General features: G+C 39.1%; 1 protein-coding gene across 7 annotated transcripts in view; it reads left to right on the forward strand.

Annotated features, from left to right (window-relative positions):
• LOC101598203 (SPHK1 interactor, AKAP domain containing) overlaps positions 1-12,806 on the forward strand; it is a 139,431-nt gene that overhangs the window by 97,214 nt on the left and 29,411 nt on the right. For 6 of the 7 annotated variants that reach the window (XM_045147250.1, XM_045147251.1, XM_045147255.1 and 3 more), the window contains 3 exons: positions 2,270-2,329; positions 4,527-4,661; positions 12,443-12,698. In XM_045147250.1, the coding sequence (XP_045003185.1) occupies positions 2,270-2,329; positions 4,527-4,661; positions 12,443-12,698 (451 nt within the window). The remainder of the gene's footprint in view (positions 1-2,269; positions 2,330-4,526; positions 4,662-12,442; positions 12,699-12,806) is intronic. The other variant, XM_045147253.1, reaches the window with a different exon arrangement.

Genomic DNA, 12,806 nt, shown 5'->3' on the forward strand with positions numbered 1-12,806 from the left:
GGGCGCGCCAGGGCTTCCAGCCTCTGCAAATGAACTCCAGACGCATGCGCCCCCTTGTGCATCTGGCTAACGTGGGACCTGGGGAACTGAGCCTTGAACCGGGGTCCTTAGGCATCACAGGCAAGCACTTAACCACTACGCCATCTCTCCAGCCCAACACTGAACCATTTCTTAAAGATCACCTCTAAGATAGCATAAAATTGATTGAATGTAAGACTAGTTAAAATATCTCTTGTTTCTTTTAGAAATATGTATAGTTTTTATTCTGTCTCTCATCACAAACTGCTCAAATATTAACACCCAAAACAACATTTCAAATATAGTCTTAAAATATTTACAATCAAAATAAGCCAGACAGTTTAATGGGCTCAAGTGTAAATAAATTGTGCACTTTGTGAAATTGCTGCAATTATTTCAGAGTGATAACTGGAGAGAGAAATTCAGTATCTTCCCTAAGGGTCTAATGTGCTTCCAAATGTGTGACAACTTGATGTCACGCCAATGTTCATGTGATCATGACCATCTTAGTATCGTAAGCCCCAAGCACTAATCAAGGAAAATGTCATGTTCTTAAGGAGATAATTTCAGCCCCCTGCATCCTGCAGAAGTCTTTTGTTAGGGGGAGAGGAGAGAGGAGGTGCTTCTTTCGTGGGAAGCATTGTGACTCAGCATTTTGCTACCATCAAGTTGTCATATCTCACTGGGGCAGGTGGCTGTATTGTTCGAGGTTGCTGAACGAAAGAGCTGGTTTTCTTCAAAGATTATCGACAAGAATATGTTCGGTCATATGCAACACTCAGATGTCTAGATTAAAGCAATTTGAAATCCTGCTTTTGATGAACATTTTGTAAGAAACATCTCCATAACAATAATTTCATAGTAGGTTTCAGCTGGCTTCCGGAAATGATGGAAAAATGCTCTCTAGCCGACAAAGTCAAAGGCGCCCTACCCTGGGCTGGAGTCCCTGCTGTCCTCTGTCCTCCTGTACAGAGATTGGCTCTCGGGTGGTGCACAACACAATGACATCTCTTGACCACCACATTTGACTATAGGAAGAATCTAAAATGTTGGCTGAAACAAACATATGAAGCTGTCCACACATCATCTGAATTTCTGCTGACGATCACCATCAGTTCTTCTTAATGTATTTTCAAGGAAATTCAAAGGTCAAATGTACTTTTAATTTGATATGACACTATTGTTTTTGACTGACTTAACTGAGAAATACAGTTCCTTCACAAAAACTACTGCAGGGGGTGATGGTTCAGTGGGTAAGACCCCTGGTCTTGCAAGTGTGAGGGCCTGAGATGACCTGGCTGGCCCTGACTTTAATGTTCTAACTAGGCATGTCACACAGAGACCTGTAGCATGGCCACACACAGGTCTATAACTCCAGCCGTGTAGGAGGTGGAGACAGGAGAATTGCTGGGGTCAGCCAGTCTGTTGGAGAAAACATCAGCTCCAGGTTCAGAGAGTGATTCTGTCCATCTCAATGAGACAATTTGGAAAAGCTATAGAGGAAGCCACCCAATGTTCTCCTCTAACCTTGGCACATGTGTACATGGGGAACGTGCATCTGCACACACGTGCATAGACCACACACACCATATCACACACCATTAACACACATAATGCACACACACACACACACACACACACACACACACACACACACCAAAGAAAAACCTCCTTTGAATTATCATTCCCTTAAATTTATCTTATTACATATTGGTTTACAAGATTTTAATGTCAATTTCTTTCTCACATTAGCTTTTCACAGAATTATTTTATATGGTAGACAACAAATCTCCTAGCCAAATTTAGCTTTAGTTTCCTAATAGGAACTAAACTTATGAAAATGGAATACTATATAAAAGAGTTAAGATTGTTTGAACAAATAATTCACAATATTAACAGAGAAAATAGCCTATGCCTGTGAACAATGAAATTTTTGTCTCTATATAAATAACTTCAAAGGAGGTTTTGTTAAATCAATAAAAAGTCAGACTATAAGGTGATATTACTTTCATGGTGATATTTATTCTTATAGAATTTCATATTAAACAGAAGCCAGCACATAAGAACAGACATTAGAGACCACAGAAGAGCATTCAGATATAAAAGCTGAAAGTATAGCCACAAAGGCAGCTTCGCTAATCAGGCAGGAGGAGGTGTTTGTTTTCACTGGGTGATGTTTTTCCACCTGCTTGGGCGAATATAGCTGAAGTGCTGTGGCAGGGCTGATAGGTGTCCACACCTTCCTTTGCAGGTGTGCTTCGTGAACCTGGATGTAGACAAGGCTGCGTGCACTACGGAGGGTCTGCAACAGGTAAACGGGGGCCTGGTGTTCTTCCCGAGCTCATGGCAGGGGCTGGCATCTGTGCCTGAGGCGCACTTGCAGACGGCTTCCTCAGAGGCCGGCTCCCTGGCTTTGCCTGCTCTGTCCTTGGCCTGGTGCCCCGCTACATGGGACTCGCTCTTTCCTTGTCTGCACAACTGTTTATGACGACGCTTCCTATTACCCACCATGGCCTTAAAGCTGCTGCTCTGTCCCTTCTGTCACTTCCAACACAAAGTTTGAGGTGACTTTTCCAAGGTTCTTCACAGCCTGGTTGATTCCAGCCCTTCTCTCTGGCTCTCAGCTTTGCCCTTAAGGACCATTTACATCAGATTTTATCACTAACCTTGCCTGTGATGTCTGACAATCATTCTAGGCTTCATCTTTTATACCTTGTAGCAGCTGATGTTTCCAAGCTTGGCCAGGGTTGTGAACAGCTGCTAGAAACCCTTGGTGGCACGTAAGCACTTGAAAGTCTACCCCATTCTTCAGAAGCAAAGCATACCCGTGGTGTAATTGGAAGAACTACGTAGTGTCAAGATTAACATCCACCCATGCCCAAACCTGAGGGGGGAGGGTGACCTCAACACTCTGTGTAATACTGTTTAATATGAAACATGATGCCATGTACAGTTTGATTATTACCCAACAGCACACAAATTTTTCAGTTAATCCACACTGCATACTCGTTTGCTTAGTGCCCAAGCACTTCATGCTTTGTCCTTGTGATTAATCAGTTCCTCCTATCATGTCTTTTTCAACATTGATTGTTAAATCAAGCTTGTTGAATCCAGCTACTCATGCAGATTTTCTATCATAAATGTTCACCAAGTTCCTAATATTATCAGGCACGGAGTGCTGGATGTTTTCCCAAATACATTGTAAGTACGATTCTATTAGTAGCTAGTAAGCAGAGTTCATCAAGGAGAGAACAGAGATGATGAAAATAAGTCGGTAACTTCAGAACTGTGTGAAGGCTTCTTGGGATGTCCTAGATAGTCTACCAAGTCTTGACTCAAATGGGTTGACCTTATTTCTGTAAGTTACTAATTTCTGTGCCTTAGGCTGCTTATGTACAAAATTAGAGTAATAATCATTCTTAGTCCACATCCACTTACTGAAAATATTAAATGGAGTAAGTTGCAGCTTGCACAGACTTTACTGGAGACTTAGTGTAGCATCAAAGAAAAACAGTGTTAGCTGTTATTTTCCTTCTGTTACTGTTGCGTCTATTAGAACAGATGACTACTAGGAAGCAATTACTTGATGCTACATTGTAAGAGTGAGAAAATTTCAAAATTCTTGTTTATTCCAGTGATGTGATGAAAATTTCTAATAGTTCATTTGGGAAAATTTAGAAACAAAGGGGTATTGTGTTTTTTTTTTTAAATCTTTTAGTTGATGTACAAAGATTAGGTATTACTCCTTCATAATTTCAAATACAATTTTAGTTTATTCAAATCCCTTCTTCCTATACCCCACCCCTTCCCCCCTTCAAATTACTCTATGTCCCTTGAATGCCCCCCACTTCTGTTTACAGCTACATGTGTTCTTTTGCCCTTCCCTCACCCCTTTCCAGCTCTCTGTACTCACTTTTGATTATAACTCTACCTTTATGGTTTTGACACACTGTTCCCTATATTTATGCACTGTTATCAGAGAGCATGCACTTTTAGACTTTCTGAGTTTGGGTTGCTTCACTTAATATGATTCTTTCCAGGTCTATCCATTTTCTGTACAAATGTCATTATAAGTGTAATTTTCCATACTGATGAATATAATTCCATTGTGCATATGTACCACATTTTCATTATTCATTCATCTGTGGAAGGACATCTAGGCTGATCTTCCAATGCTTAGTTATTGTAAATAGAGCAGCAATAACAATGGATATGCAATTATCTCAGTAGGAGAGTGTGTCGTCTGCAAGGGTATATGCCCAGAAGTCATATAGCTGGGTCATACTGAAGGTCTATTTCTAATTTTATGAGACACCAATGAGTTTTTAAAGCTTGATGTTTTATTCTAATCTTAATTCTAATTGCTTAACTTGACATCATTGCTTCCATCAACATCCTTAGAGTATTTGTCAATCTATATTGTGAGCAGTTATAGAAGTAAATTATTTTTGCACATGATGCAATTTGTAGGCAAGTAAAAAGAACTAATAATGAGACTTGCTCTACAGAAACTGGTCAATGTTTCACCTGATCTTCCAAAACTTATCAACTCCATGAATGTCCAACAGCCAAAAGAAAATGAAATAGTCCTCCTAAGTGGGTTGGCTTCTGGAAACCTCCAGGCTGAGTTTCAAGTTCCACAGGTAAGTTCATTCCCATCCACTTACTTCATATGTTTTCAGTGGAGTCTCTCAGAGCAAACTGATATGGATCCAAAATAGATGTTACGTATGTTAGTTATTTCGTCATGGTTGTTATCAGATACCTAACAAAAAGCCATTTACGAAGGAAAGCTTCTCTTCAGCTTACAGTTAGGGTTTCCAGACTGCCGTGGTCGGGAAGACGTGGCAGCAGGTGCGTGCGGCAGTGGCTGACATTCAGTCCACAGCGAGGAAGCAGGGAGTGCGGAATTTTCACGCCCAGCTGTCTTTCTTCTTTCTATCCAGTCCAGGACCCCAGCCCATGGAATAGTGCTGACTACTGTTAAGTCTTCCCACCTCAATTAACCTAATCATACAAACTTCGCAGACATGCCTAGAAAGTTGTTTCCATGATGATTCTAGGTCTTGTCAAGTTGACAACCTTTAAACTACACATAAGTTCTTACAGCATAAGAATCAACAATGTCTTCACATTTGATCATAATCTTCATCTGTATTTCTTTTTTTCAAATTTTTATTAACAACTTCCATGATTATAAAAAATATTACATGGTAATACCCTCCCTTCCCCCACTTTCCCTTTGAAACTCCATTCTCCATCATATCCCCTCCCCATCTCAATCAGTCTCTCTTTTATTTTGATGTCATGGTCATTCCAAGTTTGAAAAACTTTCCTAAACTCTCTTCTCAAATTCGTGGTGGTAATTTATAATGGAGCTTGAGCAGACACATTGGGAACTGGTTGTTCCACTTGGTCTTAGGGCTTTTTATATAACTTTTTTGTTTTAATTTATTTGATATAGAGAGCGAAAGAGGCAGAGGAAGAGTGGGAGAGGGAGAATAGGAATACCAGGGCCTATAGCCACTCACTGCAAACGAACTCAAGACACATGTGGCACTTTGTGCATCTGGCTTACTTGGGTCCTGGGGAATCAAACCTGGGTCCTTTAGCTTTGAAGGCAAGTGCCTAAACCACTAACTCATCTCTCCAGCTCCTCTACTTTGTTTTCTACAAAGCTGATAAATATTCAAAATCAGGATTTTCTTCTCTTTTTAGTAACAGAACCAAAATTCTAATTTATATCTTGTGATTCCCATACTAATCAAGCCAGTTAATAAATAAAAGTAGCTTCAAAGTTGAAAAGATGTTTCCTTGGCCAAAATATTAAATTTCCAGAAATAAAAGAATGTTGTTAAAAATAAAGTAGGGACATAATTCAGAGCATTCATATTCATGGCTCTTACATAGATCACCATTAGAGCACCACTTGTTTAACCAATGTCAATAAAGCTGTTCAATCAATTCATCAGAAAAACATACACATCATGTTTTACACTAATATATGCATATCTATATATATATATATGATGGCTCCAGATTGACATGGTAAACATTTGTTCTCCACAAATTTTTCTTTCAAAATCTCAGAAGCCCAGAAGGCCAAACTTTATTCTAACTTGATTCGAGACTTCATAGAGTTCTCTATTCATGCTGCTACAATTTCCTAACTGAGACATCAACCTAATAGTATTTTCCCTTAGTATGAAATCTAGGCTTCTAGAAAAAAAAAGAGAGAAATGAATAAAATGACTCTAAGTGTACTATATTCAGCAAAACTATGTTAATTAAAAATAATATTTGTTTGAGTTTTTATAAGTATTTCAGCATCATACCTGTATTGCTTCTACCACTATGCCCTGGCAGTAAGCTTCTATCCAACCATATAAAAAGTTTTTGCTTTATATAGGATGGGGTTCGTCAATGTAACAATGAATCCCCAGATAACTAAACTCCCCCAGAAGCCAAAATTTTAGGTCCTTTTCTATTGAATTGGGACAGAAAGCAAGCACTCATCACTGATGTTTGTCTGACCATGTCTGCTCACTAATAAACCAGTTTTCATTAATACAGCAAGAATCCATGGTTGGCATTAATTTTTTTATATATTTGAGAAAGAGAATGAGTGTGCCAGGGCTTCCAGCTACTGCAAACAAACTCCAGGTGCATGTGCTACCTTGGACATCTGGGTTTCATGGGTCCCAGGGAATCAAACCTTAGTCCTTGGCTTTGCAGTTAAGTGCCTTAACTGCTAAGCTATCTCTCCAGTCCCAGTTTACATTAATTTGAACCTTATTACCCAGCAAAACCATTACTAGTTAATAGTCACCATGGGAAAATTAAATCCAAAATATGTGACTCTTTCTTTCTGAGCTTATGTTTACTCATTCTTAAAATAGGAATGTGCATTCCTACTTTGAAGCATCAACTTAAGATAGGAAATGGATGAAAAGCACATGGCTTAAAACAAATCTTAGTTTTATTTAATAAAACTAAAGAGAGAATGATGTTAAGTAATCCAACATCCTAAAACACATACAATTAAATCAATGTTTACCCTTCAAATGTCCTTTCACAGAAGATATCCTTTATCTCTGAATATCAAAGCTTAGGCTAATAGCTTTTGAAAAAGCAAAACTATAAGTCAATTAATAAGTAGGTTTTAAGTAATTATACATCCCTCATTTTGTAAGCATTAACATGATTGCATATTATCAATTTTACACCAGTGCTGGGTAATCTGCTTTGTTGACAAATTGTGCAGTATGTCTTTAAATATAGCAAAGACTAGAGACATTTTCCCCATCATCTAACTAATACACTCAACTTCCGATGACGTTTTTCCTACCTCTGGCAATTGCATGTTTGACTGGAAAATCTCAACTTCAAACTTGAGTTGAACTTGCCAGACTCTGATTAAGTCTAGTTAGGGTTATTAATGGAACATTACTGAAAATTGGCTCAAGAGAATGTGTTGTCTCCTTTAGCTAGGCAAATTCAGAACATAGATCAGATACAAGGACTTATGAAGTCATGAATTTTTCTTGTAGCCTCTTTCCTATTTTCTCTCTACTGGTACTTTGATTAGATTAGCTCCTCAGACAAGGTTCTGGACCCTTTGAGTTCTAGTAGAATAAGGCCCCACTTCCAGATTGCTCCCCAATGTTGCATTGAGTCCCATCAGTTCTTATTTGGTACAAACTCAGTTGTTAGCCAATTATAAGAGCCTGAGGAGTGTATTGTTCAGACCAAGGAGGTAAGAGTCACATGATCACCCCTAGAATTGGAGCTGAATTAAACTCCCTGTAAATTGCTTGGACAGTGAGTGCAGCAAAAACTGGTGCTAACTGGAGGATTAGGGCCATCAGTGTAAATAACAGGTCACCATGCCAATAAAGATGTTCACTGAGATTGGAGGGAGTAATGTGAAGGATGTATTAAAAATCACTCAGCAAAGATGTGTTCAGAGTTAGCCAAGGCAGAATGCTCCTATAGTCTCATTTAGCCAGGAGGCTGAGATGAGAGGCTCAATGGAGCCCAAGAGTCTGATGTCAGTCTGAAAAGCAGAGTAACACCCTATGTAAATAAGCTTTTAAAGAGCTATTAAGAATTGCCCATGAGCTATATTTAACACTCTTTGAACATTTCATGTTCCTTTGATATGAGCCCCCATCACTTCCTCTACATCACTTTCCCTTTCTGCAATCTCCCAAACCTGTTAGATCATTCTGTGGGTCTCTGCCCACACACCGTCACCAGCAAGGGCAGTGTCTCCACAAGGAGCTCTATCCAGACACTTGCTGAAGCACTTCTTTGTTGGCTGCGTTACCTGCCCTACTGAAAGTGGTGCCTGTTAATCCTCACATGAGGGTAGAGAGATTGACAGAAGCAAATTGAGCCAGATTAGTCAGGGAAGTCTGAACAAGTCAATCTTGAGAATAAGCTGCTAATCCCATTGACATCACAAAAAAATCAAATAGACAAATCACTCTGTAGCTGTAGTCCAGAAAATTGCTGTGTGGTTTGAATTGGATGGATCCCACAAACCTATGTCTTTTAAATGCTTGGAACACAGCTGATGGCAATGTACAAGGTGGAGCCTTGCTAGAAGAGTTGTGACCCTTGGGGTGGGCTCAGGGATATTAGATCCAGCTCCCCATGGCCAGAATTCAGTTCATTCTTGGCTGGATGTTTTATCCCAGCAACAAGAAGGTAAATACAATTATCAAGTGAGGTTTATAGTCATCAGCCTAAAACTTTAATAGAGCAGATATCATGCTATCTTATTTTTCTTAACTTTAATTTCTTACTCCATAAAGTAAAACTTAAAAGGATTAGATTCTCAGAGGCTAATCATAGTAATTTATTAAAATAGCATGGATGTACCTTGGAAAGTATGAAGGACAATTCAAAGTACTTTCTTTCCATAGTGAGAAAATTAAACAAAGGTGAAGTAGAAAGAGAACATTGTCAAACTCAAAAGACAACCTTGGGGTAGGGGAGTACTAAGAAAAAGCAGAGTATCACTCAAGCTTCCTTGGTCAAAAAGTAAGCAAATTATGTTGCAAGATTAATACAGAAAATTTTTCTTTCCTTCTTCTTGAGTTTTATTTTCTGTGAGACGTTTTCTCTGAGTATTTGCTCTTCAGAAATCACTCAACTGCTTTTCTTTTATATTGCTCTATTAGTTTGTAATAAACTAACATAATTGGAAAATGTAGGAAAATATTCATTTCCTGCTTCATTCAGTTACGTGTTTATGCAACAAATGTTTATTATCCACCCACCGAGGACCAAGTACTCGCTGGTGCTGGAAGCATATTGGCCCACAAGTCCAATATCTTGTTTTCATTGAACTAACTTGCAACTAAGTCTTTGCTTGGCTATTACTCTCTATGGCTGTCACTAATGATGTGAGCACACACACATATACAACCATACATATAAGCACATGCACAACCATACATGTAAACACACACAAAAGCACACATGTATCACATACATAACCATACACACCATGCATCTCAAAAAAAAAAAAAAAAAAAAAACTAATGAAGCAATACCAGTCAGCAGTAATGAGTTGGTGGCACTCTTCCCTTGCTCAAACCATCCTTAGTAGTAGGACCTTAAGATAAACTAAAAAATCATGAGAAAAATAATAACCTCAAAGATCACTTCCATAGACAATAATTAAGTAAAACGTTAAGAGAAAACCAGAAGTGAAATAAGTTACTTGTCTATAAAAGCAGATTTTTCTCAGATTTTTCTCAGATGCTTATCTTGTAGCCAAGGAAGATGTGTTTCCATGGCTGTCTTTGCTATGGGATAAACATGACTCACTGGACATACATGATAATGTTGGAGAGTCAATATTATGCAACCGCCTTGACCTGCAACTCTGAAACGTTTAGAATTATTTTCATCCACGGTTGACCCAGTCGAAGGACAGTTTTGCTGCCTTCTATGGCACCGCAGACCTTGTTTCGTGCCTCATAGCACTGCTCACATACCACAGATCCTCAAAAAATACTGGGAAAGTTTCATTTTACAGTGTCTTGTCTAAGTCCTCAAGAAGGAAAATTAATCACGAGAGTGATTATTGCTCTATAGAGGAAGCACATCACAGTTAATTAGGATCTTATGAAAGTTTGTGAATTCAGTCACTGCTACAGATCAGAGCACCACAAAGGCAGATGCATGTGGGAGTCACCGAGAGATGTAGTGTAAGAGATTCCAATTGTAGTAGATCTGGATTGAGGTCTGAGATGATGCATTTCTAAGGGGCACCTTGGTGAGGGCTCCAGTGCACAGCCCACACTTTGAGGAGCAAGACTGGGCCATCACGCTTGAAAAACAGTCCTGATCATACAGGTAGATAGATGAGTTTGATTTCTTCTAAGTAGAAGGTTCCATAACCCCTTGGAGACGTGTTGAATTCTTCATTTAAAACCATTTCTCCTAGAATTGCCTGGGTTCTAACATTGATAGGTTAGTACATTATATAAACATGAGCTACTTTAGGAAATAGGTGTCAAAATGCATGTGTCTTTTTGCATGGTCTCATCTCATCATTCATAAACATACACATGGAGACTCATGGTCTACAGATATCAAGTTCACTACAAGCAAACCAAACTTAACCACAGATGAGCATACAATTTATATTTCCTTTTTACAAGGTGAGCATATGGGTATAAGACCTTTATTTCTGCAGCTGGAAAGATGGTTCAGCAGTTAAGGCGCTTGCCTGCAAAGCCTAAGGACCTGGGTTCAATCCCCCAATTCCCATTTAAAAGCCAGATGTACAAGGTGGTGTTTGTATCTGGGGTTCATTTGCAGTGTTTAGAAGTCCTGCTATGCCATTCTCTTTATCTCTTTATCTGCCACTTTCTTTTTCTCTCTTTCTCACAAATATAATTAATTAAAATATTTGTTCACAAACATCACTAATACTACTTAAGGATAACTTTCTTCAGGGTTCCCCTGTCAATTAACACTTAGTTCCATTTAGAAAATTTTTCTGTTAAATCTGCTGCAAATCAGCATGTCATTCTTCTTTTAAAAATGAAACTGTTGGGCTGTGGAGATGGCTCAGTGGGTAAGGTACTTGTCATGTAAACATGAGGATCCAAGGTTGGATCACAAGAACCCACATAAGCACCAGAAAAAAATAAGGTGGAGAGTGACAAAAAAAGATGCTTGGTATCAACCATACACACACACACACAAACACACATACAAAAACACATACATGCACAAACACATACACACACACATACATACATACATATACACACAAATGCATACACATACACACGGTGCTCTATACAAACACATGCACAACATAGATATGCAAAAAATTATTGAAATTGTAATACACAAAACATTTTCATGACTTGCTAGTTATCTCTGCAGGAGTAATTGAAATTTTTCTGCTATTTTATTGAAAATAAATTGTATCATAAAAATGAGTTCTTTGGGGCAGCTGTGGCCTGTGACCCTGAAGCTGACCCGAGAGAGCTGGTCTAAGTGGGGCACTGCTCAAACACTGGGCCTCTTGGTCACTGTTTGAGACATGCTTAGTTCATTTTCAGCAGATATCTTCCCATTCCGAGAAGGAGCCTGCATGCCGTTAGTACACACTTACCCTCTCACCGGGCAAGAAGACAGGTACTGGTCTGAGAAACATGCTTAGTTGAATCGAGAGAGATGACCCAGTCACCTAAACACACTGTAACACCTTGCACAGGTGTCTAGACTTTGAAGGCCTTTCCTCCTTAAAGAATTTAATCTCCAAACGGTGTCACTGTAAATCCTCTCTCTTCCTATTTGACATGTAATTCTTTTTAAGAGCCTTTCAGTTTTACAACCCAGTCATGTCATTTTCCAAGACCTCGGCCGAAATGTCTTTGGAACTAATCATAAAATAGGTGCCCTTATCTCAATGGGGGTAGCGAGTAGTACCTAACTTCTGGAGGCCACTGGCTGCAATTAGAAATGTAAGTCTTTGTTATGAAGATACAAAAAAGTTTACTCTTCCTTTGTGTAAAGCCAATTAGCAAACACAGATGGCCCAAACTCTCTGACCCTAGCTCTTAAAAGCCCTTTTGATTCAGTGGAAGTAAGTTTCGAATTCTGGTTTCTCTTCCCTATTCCAATAATATGGATTAAAATCTTCCATGCCTATTGAACCTTGCACAGTTCAATTTTTTGCTTTGACCAAAGAAAACATAGATATGTGATACAGCCACTCTATTTTTCTCTAAGTTAAACTTTTTCCTGTGTTCTCAAATGCCATATGATTTTTTTTTCAAACACTTCATCAACAGAAGTCCTGAAGATATTTCAGAAAGAGAAAGATAGGGGCAAGAGTCCTTGATTTTTTTTCCATTTGAAAAGTACCTTGTTTCCTGTCTGCCTTTAGTGCCCTTGGCTGTCGGATGTCTGCCTAGTCCAATGTGCAAGAGGCAACGGTCCCAACAGCACCAACTGCATCATCTTTGAAATCAACAAGTTCTTGATTGGTCTGGAGCTGGTGCGGGAGCGGCAACTCCATCTGGAAACAAACGTCTTGAAGCTGGAGGATGATACAAACTGTTCTCTGTCTTCCATTGAGGAAGACTTTCTCACTGCCTCTGAGCACTTGGAGGAAGAAAGCGAGGTGGAAGAGTGCAGGAACGGTGAGAAGTTCCTGGTGGATCATACATGGGTCCTGATAGAAGTCACCATATAAATTGTGGGGTTACATGAACATGCAAGCAACCCTAATTTAAATAAGTTGGTAAAAA

Source organism: Jaculus jaculus, chromosome 4, assembly GCF_020740685.1.
Source record: "Jaculus jaculus isolate mJacJac1 chromosome 4, mJacJac1.mat.Y.cur, whole genome shotgun sequence".
Taxonomy (NCBI): Eukaryota; Metazoa; Chordata; class Mammalia; order Rodentia; family Dipodidae; genus Jaculus; species Jaculus jaculus.